We start from the raw sequence: 20,132 nt of genomic DNA on the forward strand, positions 1-20,132 counted from the left end.
AAATAAATAAATAAATAAATAGAAAATCAAAAACGCTTTCAGGAAAACAGACTCCAGGAATGAGAGGTTTCCGTGGCAGGACCCTCACCATAAGGGACGCCTCTTTTGCTTGTCTTGGAGACGGTTTCTTAAGTTAATTTATACAGAATATCTGGATATACCTCATTTGGGCTAAGATAACAAATTGAAATAAATCAATAAATGCTATCAATTTAGTATAACCTTGTAGAAATATTTCCTTCAGAGAAAAGTTTTAAGTGTTATGCCTGTTGTGCTCATGTAAGTGCTCATGTTAGCGAGTGTGCGAGGCTGCAAAGCAGGCAGCATTTAGCCTCATGAAAGAGCCACAGAAGGAAACTGTGACTGTGGTTGTCATATTGAGTGTGTATATGCACAAGCTGAGGAATTGAAACATTTTAATGCTGTTTCCCTGCTGAATGAATTACAAGCGTAACTGGCATCCCTGCCAAAGATAAATGTTTTTATGGTGAGTTGCTGCAGTGAGCAGCTGGAGGGCAAATGACAGAAGAGCACACTATAATACAAGGTAGAGGTGAAAACTTGCACAAAATTAAGACCTGCTGCAACTGAGAGAATTGACATTTTTCTGCTTTACATGTTTGAAGTGAAGCTATGGAAGTAGATGCTCTTTTTAGTGATACCAGAAATATGCATTTTCCTCCTTTTTTGTTAACCTCCTTGTCCCTGGGAGTTCTTTATACCTTATGAAGGCAGATCACATTTATGCTTCTCTGAAGACTTGTCATAATCACCATGCAGTATTTTCAGAGAAATGCCCATGCATGTGGTCATTCCAGGCAGACATGGAAATCATGTAGAAATCAATCCAGCCCCAAACCCTCCAAACTCTTAAAAAATCCCTTTAATGTAGAAACTACCGCATGATTAACGACAGCCCATGATCTTTCCAATAAGAAAATAACTCCCAAATACATTAGGAGAGAACAAAAGTGAGAGCATTCACAAAAGGTTGGTATTTTTATTCATGAGCTGTCCAACTATTCACTTTCAGTATTCAAAATCAAAAGAAAGGAAGTAAAAGAATCATACATTAAAAAAAAAAAAAAAAAAGCAGTGACTTTTTACCAAAAAAGTCAAGTCTGATCTGTCCACTCCTGGCCTTTACATAAGGCCTTTATAGCTACATCTAGACCTTTATAGCTCCCAGGTGACTGTTACTCTGATTCAACTTCGTAATTATAATCTTTTAACTATCCTTTACATATGCTGGGTGGCTACAGTCTAACCTCTCTGGGAAAGATAATCCTAAATATTTTTCTATTTAATTATTTTTCTGTATTTAATACATTTATCCTCAAAACTGAAAATACATTTCCAATATTTTCCAATAATGTACACCTCAAAACACTTTATAGGCATTATTTTCCTAGCTTTCATAATATATTCCTTATTCCTTAATCAGTTATAAATGCTTTTTCTCCCTTTGGGGAGACCACTATTTTGATTGATGATAACTTACATTATCTCTATATTAACCTATTTCAGCAAGATTGACTTTCTTCCTGACTGCTGTAAATTAAAGGTTCTGAACATCCAATGCAGGCAAGGATGAAATCCTAATATGTTGTCAAAGTTGCTTTTTTTGTATAAACAGAGATTGCTTTCACATTAAAAAGGTGGAGCACCTTCAAAAATGTGATTATGTTCAAGTTTCACTTTTAAAAACATTTACATACATGATACTTTTCAAAAAATAAAATATATTTTGCAATATCATTATTAGTTTTCAATATGCTATAACTTTATTTTTGTTCTATTATAGTTAGAAGTGAATGTTAGATGGGACTTGGTATCTTCTGTAAGTACAAAAAAAGCCAAGAACTATAAACATTTGGTTAAAATATTAATCAAATTACCTTAAGAAGCAGGGATGATAGCTACCAAAACAAACTATATGAGATAGCATATTCTTAGATGGCATATTTTGTTCTTTATAATAGCATGCACTCAAATAGCAACTTTTTACAAGGTATGACAGATATATAAATTTAGCTACACTACAACATATCTGCTGAGTGCCTCTTTTTGGTCATTTAGAGATAATCTGCACCTCCAGCATTCCAGGATTTTAAAACTAACAAAGTTGTTAGTGGAGCAGAATAGAAAATTAAAGACAGTAGAAACTCTTTCTTTTGTCTAATGATAAAAGTCTGCTTTGTAAGGAGGGCTAATAGCTGTACTCAAAATACTTACATCTGGCTGGCAGATAACAAGACTTTTTATTTCACAAATAATCCCTCTTCCGTGTGCACTATATCCTAATGCTTCCGAATCAAGCCTAAAAGATAATCCAACCCAGAATAACTAGATAACTAATCCTTGTCTGTCTGGTACTTTTGCTAATATTTTAGTTTGAAGCTTCAATACCAGCATGGAGTATTTCACACTTCATATATCTGTACTTAGTTCAAATTGTCATAGTCTAGTACTGAAACATTGAAAAAAGAACCATGTAAGAGCTGAAAGTATAGAGTCATTACCTTAATCAATTTATGGAACATCTAATTACTTTTCAGTCTCATTTTCAATCTTTCAGACAAGGGAAGGGGACTGTCGGACACTTCATAGGTTAGAACATTGCTTCTGGCTTGCTGCATAGCATGGGAGCCCGACCTCTCAAACGGTTGCTCTGGACTTGAGAAACAGTTTACTTCTATGACAGCAGATGGTTTGGGAAATACTTGCACTGTCAAATTATTACTAGTTATTTTAAAATTGGTCTCTTTTTCTTCCCTTTTAATTGCAATTGCTGAGTCACTGTTTATTCTTTTGCTTGTGATGGTGCTACYCTTTTTCTTTGTAATATTTTTTCTGAAGTGGCCTGTATTCACTTGCCTTTTCTGCTGCTCATAAGCCAGATTTTTATTCATGTTCCCATCATCACTGTCTTCACTAGAAGAGCATTTGCTCTGGCACACACTCTTTTTAAACAAGGTTTTCCCAGCAGCCCAAGTACAGGYTTCTGCAATGTGACAGCCAGTGACAACATTTGCTGTCTTTTGAGACAGTGGAAGTATTTCACACCCAGGTTGTAATGGCTTTACTGTTTGGCTGCTTAGAGCTAGAAACGTTGAAGTGTTTGTTTTATGGTGTTTTTGCACTATTTGAGTCAGTCTGTCACCATTTTTATACTCATYTTGATAAATGTGTATATTGGCCTTCCTCTCACAGTTTTCTGGTAGCACATTTTTGGTTTCCTGCACTGTTTTATTTAACTGAGATGAAGAAGAAACATAATCTTTGTCAGGATTCAACGTACCTTTTGTTTTTTTAAAAAAATTCAAAGGCTGCAGTTCTATAATATCTTCAGACGACGAAAGTTTTGACTGAACAGAAGTCTTCATAAGTATTCGCTCACTTAAAGACAACTTTTCAAACTGTCCCATAGTATCATCTGAAAACAAGTCGTCAGCAGCATCAGAATGATCTTGACCTGACTGTGTAGCATGAGAATACTCTGAGCTATTTATTACTGTTTGATGTTGCAATGGATATGAATGTTGCACACCTGCAGCCAGGTCAGCTGCTAGATCAAGGGTGTTGCCGCCAAGGGTTGGTGAAGTTCTAAAGGAGATTCCTTTCTGATCAGTACTGCTCAATTTTGGATCAGTTGTTAAAGAGGAGGATACCTCTAAATTTTTACTACGTTGTGCTAACAACATATTAGAGTCAGCAAGTGCTTTCTGCAAGAGCAAGGAATCTGAAGTAGCTGGAGAAATGGCAGCTGCTGATACTGGTATTTGAACAGTTGGAATGCAGGAAGCTGCAGGTAACACTGGATCTGTTGATTCAATACTTTTCGAATCTAAGAATTCTCCATGAGGATCAGATATGTCTGACACAGAGATCTTCCCTGGAAGAATTTCACATGTAGATTTTAAATTCATTCGAGACAGAAGATTGGTAACTTCACCATAAACATTTGATAACTCTTTTTCTTCTGATCTGTTTTTCTTGCCTAAAAGGACAAAGAAGACATATCAAAATAGGATGGATTCTTGTCAAAGCAAAAAAAAAAAAAAAAAAAAAAAAAAAAAAAAAAAAAAAAAAAAAAAAAAAAAAAGTTTGTTACTTTTCCCTCTGTTATAATTTGCAGACCTTGCCAGAATAAAACACAAGCTTTTGGACCTACTTTTYTGTTTCTTCTTCAAAATTTCTGACTTTTCCACCTGATAAAGGGCCACAACTTCAGGATAAGCAGCCTGAAACAAAGACTCCTCTTCTACTGTGACTACAAATGATTCCACAGGTTCATCTTCTGCATCAACATAATGTTCTAAAAAAAAAAAAAAAAGAATATGCATTAAATACACACACGCATGTTTCAACAGTAGAGAATAAGAAGATTTATGTATCCTCCTGTATCCCATAAAAAGGGTAACAGAAATTCAGCTGAAGTAAGAGGGTTTTTTTTTTTCTCCTTTCTCTCCTCTCTCCTGCCATACTCAAAACCAGGCAAGCTCAAGGCAGCAGAAGTCTATGAAAAAAAAATTCTAGCTGGTAAACAGCCACAGCCTAGGGTACATACTGGAAAGATACATGAGACATTTTCAGTCCAGCACTTCTGTGCTACACCTGAGCACTGCAGCACGGCTGTGACATGTAGTCATAAGACATGTAGTCTTATGAAAATGGACCAGGAAGAGTACTTGAAAAATGAAGTACCTAGTTACTGATTTTGAGCATTGCTTTTATCTTCAGGATATTTGAAAACTAATACTCTCTTTTTCTTTTTTTTTTTTTTTTTCTACTCATAAACTGCCTTACTTTATCTTCTTCAAGGTTTACTTTTTTCCTGTTCTATTAATTGGACTATTCCATGATATATGTAGAAATGAGACTAACCTGGTTTTTGCCATTGAATTTCAAAACAAGGAGTCCCATTTTTAACACGTGTCTTGATTATCCTTAAAAAAAAAAAAAGCAGATCATTAATTTTTGTTTGAGCAGGAAATGAAAAAAAATTATTCTAGTATATTCTTGTTTGTAACAATTAACCAGAGGAAAAATCCTATCCTTGTAGCAGTGAATTCAGTGCATGCCTTAAAAAACATACTGCTATTTTTACATAAGTTAAACAGTAAAGTATTTGGTCTAGGTTTTGACTAAAGAAACATTTTTGTAACACTACTCAGAGCAGCCCAACTAAAAATCAATCAGCTATTCTCTATCAGCCATCTGTAATGCCACTTCAACAGGCASGTCTGAGGTCTTCGGTTGTATCACAGAGAAGGCCGCTACCTTTTCCTAATGACCAGATACGATGATTCATTTCTTTGTCTAAGAGCATGAAGGAAAATAAGCATTGCTTGAAGAGAGACACACAATCTTCATGAAAGATTTTTCTAAAAAATCACCTACACATTGTAATCGATTCTTACATGTGGTAAGACTACTACTTTTCATTAACACGGATTAAAAATGATTCAGAAGTCCTCTAGAGCACTATTAGTCATTTATACTCTAAAAACACTGTAGGACACAGTAGGAAGGCTTAACAGARGATTCCCATTAACTCAGGACAGTAAACACTGGAAATTTATCTAACCAAACTATTTAAATAGCTACTCTCTACAATGCCTTGTCCTGTCACCCTTTTGAAAGATAATGCTAAATAAAATGGCTTCCTTGCAAGGAAGAATTTAACATGTTATGATATACTAACTCAGAAAAAGAAATTAAYATATTGCTACTGTTTCTACTTCTGTACTGCTAAACTCAGGCCCATAAAATCTTGAATGGCATCAGGAAAGGAAGAGGGAACAATTACTARCCTTCTTGCAATACAAGGATTCAGGTAAAACAATACCAGAGTTGAAATAAATTGAGAATTTACTTTCACATAGTAAAGTTAAGTTGGGGAACCCCTTGGCAACGGACACTGTAGATTATAAAAGTTTGCATAGTTTTAAGAAGAGATTAGACCACTTCAGAGAAAATATTTTGAAGGTTGTTAGGTAAAAAGGTATTCGCTCTGGCTCAGTAGAACACTAAATAACAGAAACCTGGAAAAATATTCAGGGATAAGTAGTTCTATGTTGCCCACTTTTCCTGGATATTCATTCCTAGCAAAAGCATATATATCTAGTTTGGTCATTTTTATATTCTTAAGTGCAGGAATCTCAAATAAAAACGTTGTTCTGAGAACTGAGCAGAATACAGCCATAAATAAATGATTTCATTAGCCACAGTACAAAAAAGGCCATAGGCCTGGTAAGAAGTTTGTGTATTCTAGACTGTGACTATGAATCTACAGATGTTTATTTCCATGTGTGGGTTCTTATCCTGAATCTTGAAGTCAATTAAACTTCCAGTAACAACTTGATAACAGGATCATAACTCTAATGCAAAGTCTTGTGCACAGTCCAAAGGAAACAGGATAGAAAGGAAGCATATTATGCATAGTAAGCATCAGGTCCTATTGGGACTGAAGGAGGCTATAGCAAAATATATTGTAGCATATATATATTTTATATTGCAGCAGAAGCAAGCATACAAAGTCCAAAACTCATGTGACATTACCGTATTGCTTGTAGCTGTTTTGAATCAGTATATCCAGATTTTCTCTGGATCATATCATAATGTGTCAATAATACCAAAAGTTTCTTACAAGCATAATGTTTGTCCCATTCCATCTTCTCAGAAGCAAATCTCTATTAATAATCAAAAAAAAAAAATCAATCCTTAATACTTTTTCACTGTGTTAGAAATCCTATTTTGATAGCTATACACTAAGSACACAAAACTAAGTACTTTATACATTCAGAATGTTTTATATATTACTGCAATTCCTAATGATGTTTCACTGCCAAGAGAAGAAACAACCATCCAGAAGAGCAGATTCATCACTTCTCAACAGCAAGTGACAGAAGCAGTTGTATAGTGAAGCAGATGGAATAAGGTTACTGAAAATTTTATCAGATTCATATCTACTACACAAAGAAGAGAGAAAATTATAGTTTTTGCATGGGAAGGGAGGATGAACACAGATTTTGACTACAGTTATGTTGCACAATAGTAGTCCATTATGTCAAATATAATCCTCTCCAATAGTGTGAAACATTAGGAGTTGTCTGCCAATAAAAATGTCGTAGAAAGCAACTCTAATTGGGTTGGCACATCTGTGATCTCACCAATCAGTTTTGAAACCAAAGACCAATTTTAAACAGATTTACATAGCAAAAAAAATCAGTGATATTAAAAAGTCTCTAATTATGATTTGCTACAATGAAAAAAAGGCAAAGATGCAAGTGATCTCTTTTCTAAGATGTTCTTTGCTTCCTCTTTTCTGCATATCTATTTACATCAACTAATTTTTCAAAGTCTTTAATTTCAAGTTTCCAAAAGATGAAGAATGCTAAAAGATGTAGCAAGTCTTTAACTCTTATTTCCTGTAAATTATCAGTTAAAAATCAACATTATCACAGGTGCCTTCTTTAGTAATAATTATTTAAAAAATAATAACAAACTTAGAATTGATTTTCCAGTATTTTGTTCTATACCTGAAAGGACAATAAACAAGGCCTTTGGCATTCCATTATTTTGTTCAATTTGTTCTTGTTTACAAGAAATTCTTGGATAACCTTGAGATAAAAAACAAAAAACAAAGAGGCTGTTTAAAACTAAAATGAAAACTAAAATTGCAAATGATTAATCTTTAAGATAGGCTTGTTTGTTACCTCAGGAAATGGAAAGCCCTCACAACTCTTAGCTCTTCTGCAAGTAAAATAAATGGGTTAGGAACTGCATACAAACAGAAAAGAAAACGAATAACTTAAATATTCACCCTGCACATGAAAGCAGGGAAGAAAAAAAATCATTTTCAAGACATTCCTACTTTCTGATATTGTCCTCCACTGCACTTGCTTGCTTCTCTCGCTCTGACTGATGCCATTCACAAGGGCAGCAGGATTTGGAGTCATGAGGTTTGCAGTACCTAATGCTTTCACAGAATTTACATCCATTGCGCCCATGSTCCTTATAAGATCCTATAGAAAATGCAAAAAGTGAGAGGAGAGGATGTTTTCAACACCCTGCAAGATTCAGAACAAACTAATCTGACATGTATGGTAGCTGCTAAGAGATATGAATGCATTAGCTGTATGTACCTACAGCAAAAACAGACAAATACAAGCTTTCTCCTCTCCTACTAAACAAAAATCTACAGCAGCATTTTGTTACATCTTGGCAAACATATATATGCAATGAATATTTGAAACAAGTTTATCTGTTTAGGAGTGTTGGGTTTGAATGATTGCACTGTTTGAAAGTGATATCAAGATGGGGCTCCTTAAGGTTATTATTATTTTTTTTAAAGAAAGGGACATTGCAAAACCCAGCAACATAAAGCTCATCTGCTATTGGATTCAGTCTTTTTGACACAAGACCCATTGAGAAAAATAAAGTTGCTTGTGCCTCCTTTAATGATACTATTAAAGCGATAAATATCTGGCCATACAACATTTTGATAACACTCCATCCTGCTATCAACAGGTTTCAGATCTTGAAAAAGGGATGTCCTCTGCATCAAAAACCTCTGTATAAAAATCATACACACCCAAAAAATGTTGAACATCTGAATATAATCCAGAAGATGAATGACATAAAAACTGTTTGTAGTGCTAGCCATAAAAACACAACAAACGAAACAAAGAATATAACATAAGAAAATGCAAAGAAATTACTAGGCTAAAACTCAAATTTTTAATTTTCATACTGACCTGGATGATGACATTCAGAACAGTGAGCTACCTTTTTAATTACCAAAGGTGGATTAATATTATTATACTGAAACTCTTCTCTCCATTGCTCAAACCTAAAAAAACAAATACTAAAATGGTCATTTTTTTTAAAGACTTTTCAACTTAAAGTAAAACATCAAATATTATTCTCATTACACTCTAAGAATCTGATTAAGGAGCAAGCTTTCTATTCCTTGAAGGAGCTTGGTTTTGTTTCAGTACACTGGATGATTTAGGGGATTTCTAGTACTGACATAAACATTAGGATTACATAACAAATATTCAGTATCTCATGTTCTGATCCACAGCTCAACTAGATTGACAAGCATTTTACATTAATTCTTATAACTCCATTCTAATATAACTCCATACAGTTACTGACACAGGAGTTTGGAGTTAAATAGTGTTTAAAGAAATAGAAAGGCTTGCCTAACAAACACAATTCATTTAGCAAGAAAGAAGTAAGGAATCTTAATAATAATTATAATAATAATACTTGAGTTGAAGCAGGCAGCAACAACTTTTTTGTTCTTCAGCATACRAAGTCCTTCAGCATACAAAGCAAACTAAATTTACCTTTGCAGTAAGTTTTGACCTTGCAAAGCCTCAATTAAYTTCAAAGCTTGTTCTTTCCCGACTCCTGGAATACCCTTTTGAGACAGAAATATTAAACACAATAAATCTCAGTTATTTAATGCAGCATTAAATACATGAACATTTTCATAAGACTGATTTTCATAAAAGAAAGAAAATACAGATGTTGAGTTAAACTGAGAAAAAARAGTGATCAAGTGTAGAGATAACAGATTACATCTATCCTACCAGTGACATACAAACTACATAAAACAGTTTAACACTCCATGACAAACCAAATAGTGGAAAGAATAGAGAGAAGGTAGTAGAAAGCAATAATAAATTTTTTTTTTTTAAATTAAGTATCACCAAAAGACAAGGAAAAAATAAAACAAACAAAAAAGAAAACAAACAAAACCAGATTTTGTTAGTGTCTTTTACAGTAAGCTTCTTAATAAGGAACTGTTTAAAGATCTCTAACAGAATCTTTAGCAGGAGAACAAAACCTAGGAGAAGGATGTGTTTCAGAAAAAGCAAAAATAAAATAAAAAAAGATAGAGCTACTCTGTTGCCCAGCATAGCATCAGATAGTTAAAAGCACAGAGTTGTGAAAATAGAAATAATAAAAGAGTAACCAAACATCCGCTGTTCCCATTCAGGTTTGCAACAGTAGCTTCTGGTCACAGTATAATGATCTCTACAGAAATCAAATTTCATTCCACTGTCTTTTAAAGTAGTCATTGAAATAACTTCTGTTCACTGTCTCAAAAACAAACCACCCAACAATCCACAATCAGAGCTTTCAGAAAAAAAGAAAAAAGTCTACTTAAGAGCTTCTTTCAAATTTCTCTCAAATAGTGATAACCTCTTAAATTCCTCTAGTAGAAAGATAGATTCCTTTAGTAGAAAGCAGAGCATTTTATATTCTCGCTATCTCGCTATAAGACAGCGAGAATATAAAATGCTCTGCTTTCTACTAAAGGAATCTGTCTTCCAAGAAAATACCAGAACAAACATGACCCATTGTCCAACTACAGAGGCCAATGAGAATCCCTCTCATCTTGTTCATTAGACAAGCTCTCCAGTATCCAGACTCTTTCTATTTTAGAAATCATGCATTTGCCAATGATAGAATTAAGAAGGTATATATTTAAATTGCATAAAGAATTGATGCTACTAATACTGCAGTTCAAAACCATTACTGCTAACTATTTCAAAGAGCATAGAAATAGACTTTGTTTTTCTCATTTTCCTTGGCAGGTCTATCATGGAAGTGCTTTTGCATCTTACTGAGCATGAAGTATTCTCAAAGACTTAAGGTCTTCTCACATGTCTCGCTCAACATATTCAGCAGCACCTAAGTTTTTGTCTTCACCTTCAACATGTGAAGTCKGGAATATTACTTAAACTGTTTAGTTTTAGAAAGATTAATGCCTGTGAACTATTTTGATTATCATTATGGACTCTGCAAACAAGAATTGCAGTTACTTATTAAGCAACTTTAACTGGTTGTCTGTAATCGTTCACTGTGTGTGGAATTGAGTGCATCTGAGTGCATCTCTCAACACATTGTATTGAGAATAAGTAAAATAAAAAAAATAATAAAAATAAATGATAATAACAATGTTTCTTACCTTTGGAAGATAATCACAACCCAAAAGAACTGCTAGCCCAATCAAAGACTCCCTGTTACAACCAAGCTTCTTTTTTATAGAGGACATTGTGTAGCAATCGAGATGCGGTTCCTGCAACACGTATTACATATTGTTTTGTTTCTGTAATGCTAAGGAAGGAACAGCCCAGGGACTCATAATCACTTTGCTAGCCCACTATAATTCACCCTCCTCTGCAAGAAATGGGTCTATCCTATAAAATGAAGAAGGATCTGACAGTAAAAAACAGTGAGTTGTAATTTAAGTAATTAAAATTCATAATATCACAAATGGGTAAATAGAAGTAAATCAAGACCATATGGGTAACTACACTTCTGTAATTTTCAGCTATTAATATGGATATTAACTGTTGAAAATAATTAAACACTAAGTTAAAAGTTGCTTTGTTTATTCTCCGTTATCTGTAGAAAAAAAGTGTGGTTAAACTAACATTACTCAATATTAGCTACTGTACAAGTGATTCCAGGATTTTTAAAAACATATAATATGTTGCTTGAGCTTGATGAAAAAAAAGTTTGAAAAATATATATGTGTATATATGCATGTAGACACACACACATACATTTTTTATTTATATAAATATGTGTGTATATATATTTTTTTKKTKRMMRRMMMMMCYWMMWTWMYTTTTTTTTTCCTTTTAAAAAAATTCAAACACTACTTCACTTGGATATCTAATAAAGTTAACCTGAAAATTTGAGTCTATCCTCATTCTCGGTAATAAATAGCACTCAAAATTAATGAAAGAAAAAAAAAAACCCACACGCACAAAAACCAGACCAACATAAAATCCAAAAATGGTGGCATGAAAGCAAATAACCTTCTGTCAACTTTTAAAAATATAAACATTATATGTTTATATATATCACATGGTTTATCTATGTTATAAAATGTATATATATACACACATTTATGATTATACACACATATTCCTTTATGTTCATAGCACCTTTTTTTTTTTTTCTTCAGAGAATCACGGATGAAGTTTGGAAGGAAGCTCTAGAGATCATCTAGTCCAACTCCCCTGTTCAAGCACCACCTAGAGCGCATGGTACAGGGTGACATCCAGGTGAGTTTTGAAGACCTCCAGAGAAGGAGACTCCACAACCTCCCTGGGCAGCCTGTTTCAGGGCTCTGTCACCATCACAGGAAAGAAGTTCCTCCTCACCTGGAGATGGAACTTCCTATGTTCCAAATTATACCCACTGCCCCTTCTCCTGTCTCTGGCCACCCCTAGGAAGAGCTTAGCTCTTTCTTCCCTACATTCTCCCCTCAGGTACTTAGACATATCGATCAGATCCCCTCTCAGCCTTCTCTTCTCCAGGCTAAACAGGCCCAACTCAGTCTCYCCTCATACRASAGATGTTCCAKTCCCTTAATCATCYTGGTTGCCCTYCKCTGGAYCCTCTCRAGAAGCTCCACGTCCCTCTTATACTGGGGAGCCCCAGAACTGCACCCAGTACTCCAGGTGGCCTCACCAGAGCTGAGTAGAGAGGCAGGATCACCTCCCTCGACCTGCTGGCAACACTCCTCCTGATGCAGGCCAGGATCCTATTGGACTTCTTGGCCATGAGGGCACTGCCAACTCAAGGCTAACTTGTTGTCAATCAGGATTCCCAAATCCCTCTCCATGGAGCTGCTTTCCAGGCAGTCAACCCCTAACCTATACTAGCGTCTGGGGTTATTCTTCCCCAGCTGCAGGACCCTGTACTTGTCCTTCTGTAGTGGACTCTGTACAAATACAAATTAAACCATCACAAACTTTCTTCAATTCATTTTTTTTTGTATCTAGGTACCTAGCGCTTGGATCACCAGCAAATCAAACAAGATGTTACCTCCTTAAAGTACTATTTTAAACAAATTCAAATACAAGAGGATAAATACAATATGCAGGTGGTTTTTTCCAAAGGCTTTATGATCCTCTCTATTTATAGTTTGAGGAAGATATAGTGTCTAAAGAGCAAGTAAACAAGTCTCTCATTGCCCCCAAATGAAGTACACTACCTTGGCATTCATGGCAAAATTCCTATAAACTGTTTGAGCTCCATATAAAAAGGCATCTCCATCATTGGTAATACAGCCATCAACATATCCATTTGCATTCAGGTAAGCACACATTGCCTCTGCTTCCCCAGCTGCTTGAACCCATGGGACACCCAAGCACTCCAACAGTTCAAGGCACTGAAAGAAAGAATCCACTAGTAAATAGATATTTAATATTCAATTAAATACATTCATTAGCAACATTGATTGATTTCAGAGCATTTCATTCACCAGAGCTCAGTAAAGGCAGCAAGAGTAATTAGGTAGTGAAAATGTGTCTACTTCCAAGCAACTTTCTGATGAGTTTACTTTGATAGATTGGCCCTGCCAAAAGTCAAAATAGATCATCAAATGAAAGAGTGGAGGTTGTATTTTAGGTTTAGTTACGATACATTTAATGAACAAAGATATTATCAGAAACGGCATGTGACTTTATGCCATGTTTAAGAATACCATTACTGTTAACCTAGAACTAGCCAGATAAGTAAAATTAATCATACACCTAAATGGTATATATATCATTTCCATTTAGGAAAAAGTACAAATAGGAACATTATTAAAGAATGAAAAATTTGAATTTCTGTAATAAGCATGCATTTATGGCTGTAATTCTAATTCTCTGCAGTGTAACAAGCACAGGAACATGAGTTTTATATTTGCTAGCACTGCCCCTCTACTGGAATAACAGTTAAGCAAAAGGTATAATGTCCAGTTTCAAAGCGGTGCAAGCAATTCCTCTAACTCAAAATATTGCTAAAGTGTTATGTAGAAAAAWTGATTAGTTGTTTCAAATTCTTGCTTTTAACTTTGTTGCATTTTTTTTCCCATGCCCTCTTGCCCTTCTTCCAAGCCCCACTCAGTCACTCACCTCATTTAAAATGGATTTAAAATAAGATCTCCCTGTTCTTGCAGCCCTGGGTTGCTTGGAAGTTCCATAGCGCATTTCATTCCTCTTACTCATGGTCTCTGCTTTCAGCTTGGGCGCCTCTCCTTCCGTGACAAATACCAGATTAATCCCCATGGATGTTAAGAAAGAGAAGCGAAAAAAGAGGTTTCTGCAATAAAGGAAGGATTTTTTTAAGTAGCAGAAACAATAAAGCTAAATTTTCTTCAGATATTTTTCTTACATTTCTCAAAACTACTCTAGAGACAATTTTAGCTTTCTCTCCATTGCTAAGGATTCCCTTATCCCCAAACTACTCTCCTGGTGTTAATGTACTATAGATTTGAAATCGCTTAACAAAACTCACAAAAATATATATTATGTAAATATATTATGTCAAAAAAGTTATTTTTAGAGTAATAATATAAATTTAAAAGACTGAATAAGAACTACTGTGTTCAAAACCTGCTTTTAAATATATAACCATACTAACAGTCATTTTATTATACTAAGTTTTAATTTCAAATCTATCAATAAAGGTACTTGAGATACTGAAGTAAATTCTGTAGTATAAGACAGTATAATGTATAATAATGTATAATGTATAATACTGAAAAAGCAATCAAAAATATTCTTCCATAGTTCAGTGATCTATCTTTCAAAAACAGTAAAATAAAACATTTGGATCTGTTTGGCTGACATGAAAAGACTGTTTACTTCATAATTACTTTTGTATATTTATTATGCATAAAAGAATAAGATAAATTCAATACAATTTAAAATTCTACTTCCTGAAAACATTCCTTTTTCTAGTAGAAATCTATTCATCTCTTTGTCTTGCTTTAGAAAGGATGCATAAGAACTCTGGACTGATGCTTCCATTCTGACGTACCCAGGATGTGGTATAAGCAGTTAAATACTTTGGTTATATTATGCTTCAAGTTAAATATCCATTAGGGATCATGAGTATGACATCGTAAGAAATTATTCAGTAAGAACTGAAATGATATCAGTTAGAACTGATATCAAAGAAGCCTCAGAAATATCTAGCAACAGCTAGTGTTCATTTTTGAAACTTTACTTTTTCTTTTGCAAACTTTCTTTGATTTTTATTTTTGTCAGCATCATTTGGCCAAACCAGTATCTGCTTACATATGCTGATTACTTAAGTATTGATTTGTTTAWATAAGAAATATACATATTCAAGGTTGCACATGCTTCAGTTTATAAGCCTGAATCCTCATTTATGCACTTCAATATGGGGTCWTACTGGAATTTGGTTTCAAAGGCCACAACACTCTAAAACACAGGGGGTCTACTGATGTGCTATCACAGCATTTGGATCCTAATATATTAATTGTCAAAACTCCCACAGTATTCTCTCACATGCAGCCTCGAAACTTTGGAATGAACCTACTAGTTCGTGTTCTTGTTGCTCAATACTGCAGGAAAAGCCTTGCAATATACACATTAAARTAAACATGGTTCTTCTTACATCCAGTCCATCTCATTCTTATCTATAGTGGAAGCCCCAACACTAAGTAGGCTGAACCCAGGACCTCTTATTTGCCTCTAAGCATTCAATTTAATCCAGTCAGCCTTCATTTGATGCATGTRGCACAACTGATATAACACAGTCAAAGTAAACAGTTATATGAATTTTGGGTCTTAATCTAGATATTCTTAACTTTAGATGAAGTTTTAATGCTAAATTGTACAGCATCAACATTTTTAGCTAAAATAAATTATATAGGTACTATACCTGAGATGAGGTTTGGTAACTACTCCAATCATCTTTTTAACAGTCTGTGCTTCACATACCCACAGGCTTAAATCTACTGCAAGTGTTTTTCCCCTGAGACTGCTCAAGTCAACAGGTTGTTTCACAGGCTCAAGGATTTGCCACAGATTAGTCACTCCCATTGTTCTGTCCTCTTGAGTGTTAACCTAAGGTTCCAGCTGTAATAATCAAGTAAAATAAAATATTTTTAGAACCTAACACAAAGTGAGGCATTTATTTATGATTGTTAATTTGAAAATGGTCACTATTGCTTTTACTTTTAAGAGCCAAGAACACTTGCGATCAAACCCTATTAGCATCTACAAACTCCACTTTACAGGGGGTTTATTACTGAATACCTCCTTTGGAGCACGCACTTTTAACTGTAGTTAGTCTGAACAGAAATAATAACAACAAACACAATTAAAAAAGATAAACGTTGTCTCATTCATTCCATACATATCTCCAGTCCAAGTCGTCCATTAATAGAGTTATTCTTCCACTTGAAACTATAATACTTGCATTAAAAATATTTCTGTTCAAATAATAATATCCTACAGCTACTTGAAAGTTATTTATGTAGATAAGAGAATCAAATTTAAATCAAATCCAAAAAGGGACAATAATTGTTCCATGGTAAAATCAAATTGAACGTTAGGAAAAAAATGGCAGAGCAGAGCCCTGTTTGACCAAAGAGGTTGTGGAATGTCAATTTTTGGAGATTTTCAAGATTCAGTCATGATGTTGTTTTGCTGTTTTGATCCACCCTGAACAGGAAAGTCTTACAGATGACCTCAGGAGGATCCTTCYGGGAAACATTTCTCTACAACAATGTGATTCTAGAAGCAAGCATTCGATCGCATTTGATTTCACCATTTTTAATTTTAGTATTGCAGGCCTTGCTCTATAAACTCTATACTATACGTCAGATGACAATGTATACTCATTAGATGGGGGGTGTGTGTGTGTGTGTGTGTGTGTGTGTGTGTGTGTGTGTGTGTATATATATTCTTAGGTAGCTTTAGTTGTGTATCTCTGTTCCCCTTGTTTACCCCATTATCAGATTTTCTTCCTTTCTTTCTCTTTCCTTTCCCATTACTCTTCTAGATTTCACACTTCACAGTTCTATTAGGCTTCTGGCACACATTCCACTCCCTTCCTGATGTTGTGTCGTGCGCTCCTCGCCAGTCTATTCCAACATTGTCTTATTATACAAAACTTATACAAAACTTGCCTTGCTATCATTTCTCTACTTCTTTCTCAAAATTCAAAGATTTTTTTTAAAAGAAAAGGATTTTTTTTCACAATTCTTAAGTTTAAAACTACTGAAACTACTGTACACTAAAGACAACCAAAAGCCCTCCCTGTGAGGAGACTGTGACCAGATGACCTTCCTGTGTTCTGTGATTTGCCTAGGACAGACTGTTCCACCTTGTGGCCTCTTGCAAACACAGACCTGAAAAATTCATGTATATGCCACACTTAACACTGAGAACAACAGGCTGGCTTTGCAAAGTGCTCTATGTTCTGTACTCAATAAATGTTTTAAAACAATGTAGGTAACCAATAATATAAATAGTTTCTGCCATTGCAGAAATTGCAGGTTGCTTTTACTGGCAACATTTTTTTCCTCCTATTGGTTCTCAGGGAAGAGCTTACTTTCAACATAGACCACTTTTGCCTAGATTCCTTTAACTATTTTAATGATATAACCTGTTTTTAATTTTTGTGCGTTCAGGGCATAGCAAAAAAAATATTGATTTTATTGTTACTATGAGTTATCTGGATCTATATCAAAGCATACAAATAAGTGGCCTCTTTTTTTTATTTGCAGGATGATCTCTTTTTTCTACATTAAGTTTTTCATTAACTGATATCAGCAGTGGTTGAAGAGGTATTTCTGGTGGGGTGGGAGGGACATCTCAGACAAGGTACACATGGGAATCCACCATAAGCATAAGCTACCAAATCTGAAGTATAGCCCATAAAAACAAATTTCATTTTAATTTAATGCAAAACAACTTTTGTTAAATATACTTCTGTTGCTTTCATAAAATTAAGGCAAATAGCTGCCACAGATAGCTGCAACAGGACTATTTTAATAAGAGGGATGGAAGRGAACACACTGCTTGCTACTAAAGCACTCATATGTTATTTTATGGACACCCTCTTTCACACACGACAAAGTCCCAAGCTTTCTCCTTAGTAGAACATTGGGCTTCCTTTTCTGAAAAGCCTATATCCTGCTGTAAAAAATAAGTTATTAAAATTAAATCTTGAGAAATGCAACATTCCTAGCTACCTAGACTGCATATATGCTGTGGAAACTCTGAAGAGCTTTAACCTGAAAAATCCCTATAAAAATCGTAACATAACTAGGGAATAAAAGGTAGTCATTGTACTGTTTTGCAATCACTCCCTCCCCCTAAATCYACTTAAATCAAACAAATAATAACACAATAGTTTTAAAAACAACATAGCAAAAATTTGAGTGACTATATAATCTAAGAAAGCTAGTGGTTATATTCTTGTAGTAAAGGTGACAAGCCCCTGTTCTGTCATTTGAGATTTGGTTTCCATGTTGTACATGTAAAGTATAGGAARGCTGTGGAAAAGGGAGGAGCGGGGGGACTAAGGGCATTCAAAACCTGTCAAAAGCTAAATATGATATTCACCTTTAAGGACTTCAATGAGACAAAACATACAACAAAAATAAATAATAATAAAAACAAAGCAAGAGCAGAAGAACAGAGCTTTTTAACATTATYATTTGGTATCTATCAGCCTACGTTACGCATACAGAAATTAAGAAACTGAATTAGTTTATCAAAGTTGCTATGAACAGTCAGATAGTATTTAATTAACAGGAAAGAAATATACACTAGAACTATTCAACATATTGAGACAGAAAAAAAAAAGGACATTTTTAAAAAAAATGAGAATAAAGAAAAAAAATCATCATTTTCCTTAGAGAAATAATAAAGTATTATTATTAAAGACAGGACTTTCCCTTACCATAAGGCAGTCAAAGGATAGATTTTCCTAAGGCAAGATGTGAGATCTATTACATGCTCCTCCCTTCTCCCTCCTCCCCGTTTTATCACTATTTTGCTTTTTTTTTTTGAGTGTATCCTTCAAGTTACTTAAATCTGTATCCTACTCACAGACACACCTACTACTTTTAACAGCAGCAGCCCGTTTACTCCTATTTTATTGAGGCCGTTTGTTCACGCCGGTCCCTGCTATTCGAAAAGGTCATTTCCAAAGCAGGGAGATCAGACTTTTCTTTTCTTCCTCCCACCCCGCACATACTTGTAAGTCACTGAAGACACCAGTGCAGCTACCAGCTCCCTGAAGGAGACATAATAACCGACCCTCTTCCTTTGAATCCAAGCGCTTTTTTGAATTCCTGCATTTAAAACTCCCGCCTCGGCCGCCGCCTCAGCGCCAACGGTCGGGGCTGCCGCCGCGCCGCGCGCTCCGCCCCTAAGATGGCGGCGGCGGCGGGGCCGCGGCTGGCGGGGAAGGGGGCGCCGCGCGCAGGCGCAGCGCCGCTCCGCGCTCTTCCGCTCCCGCGCGGCGGCCGCCGCCGCGCTCGAACGTTCGCCGCCGTTGGACGCGGCGTCCGTTGCAACCGCCCGGCGGGCGGCGCTGAGGAGGAGCGAGGGGCAGGAGGCGGCGGCGGCTCCTTGGCCCGGTAGGTGCCCGCGTTCCCGCGCGGTGCGAGGGGAGGCTGCGGAGCGGGGCAGGGTGCCGCGCTGCAGCCGCCCCTGCCCGCTTGGGGACTGGCTCCCGTTTTTGTGATCGGCAGAGGGGACGATTAGGGGCCGCGAGGGTTTCGCAGCGCCCCGCATGGCCGAGGGGCCGCCCGCCGCGCTGCCCCCCGCCCCGAGGGCAGGACCGGGCCCTGCCCCATGGCGGCCGGCGCAGCGCAGGCACCGCGGGAAGCGGCGCCTCCCTGCGCGGCCGCGCGCGGGACCCGGGCGCGTTTCTGCTGCCGGGGTGACAACCGGCCAAAGCCGCGGAGCCGCGGGGGGAAGAGGAAGCTCCTGGCGGCCCCTCTGAAGGAGGGCGGGTTGGGGAAGCGCTGCCCGCGCCGGGCCTGGCGGCACCGGGTGCCCTGTTGCTTCTACCGAAGTCGCCCTTTCCTCGGTGTGATGGGGGGTTTGGGGCACAGCGTAGTGCGTTTGGGCATCGGCGTGAACGCCGGAGGTCGTTCAACCTGCCGCAGAGCTGCTGTCTCATCCGCCGGTGTTTATTTTGCTGATGGGACGAGGCTGAGTTTTGGCGGTGTTCAAACAGTCAGTGCCCAGACAGCCTGCCGGTATTTGGGCAACAGTGAATTTTAGCGGTATTTGAACTGTCCTGTAACATAGGAGTGCTAGGGAGCCGTTATC

At 36.5% G+C, this 20,132-nt stretch overlaps 1 protein-coding gene across 1 annotated transcript; it reads right to left on the minus strand.

The window, feature by feature from the left end:
• Positions 1-2,479: 2,479 nt before the first annotated feature.
• On the minus strand, positions 2,480-19,080 carry GEN1 (GEN1, Holliday junction 5' flap endonuclease). Its single transcript, XM_026044900.1, has 14 exons — positions 19,048-19,080; positions 15,718-15,914; positions 13,941-14,127; positions 13,034-13,210; positions 10,991-11,101; positions 9,360-9,433; positions 8,763-8,857; positions 7,880-8,030; positions 7,722-7,758; positions 7,545-7,625; positions 6,565-6,695; positions 4,888-4,949; positions 4,175-4,318; positions 2,480-4,000 (listed from the first exon to the last, which is right to left on the minus strand). Exons 2-14 carry the CDS (start codon positions 15,876-15,878, stop codon positions 2,544-2,546), a joined length of 2,868 nt encoding a protein of 955 aa, XP_025900685.1. The 5' UTR covers positions 15,879-15,914; positions 19,048-19,080; the 3' UTR covers positions 2,480-2,543.
• Positions 19,081-20,132: the final 1,052 nt, after the last annotated feature.

Source organism: Nothoprocta perdicaria, unplaced genomic scaffold (assembly GCF_003342845.1).
Source record: "Nothoprocta perdicaria isolate Ctin4 unplaced genomic scaffold, notPer1 scaffold_39, whole genome shotgun sequence".
Taxonomy (NCBI): domain Eukaryota; kingdom Metazoa; phylum Chordata; class Aves; order Tinamiformes; family Tinamidae; genus Nothoprocta; species Nothoprocta perdicaria.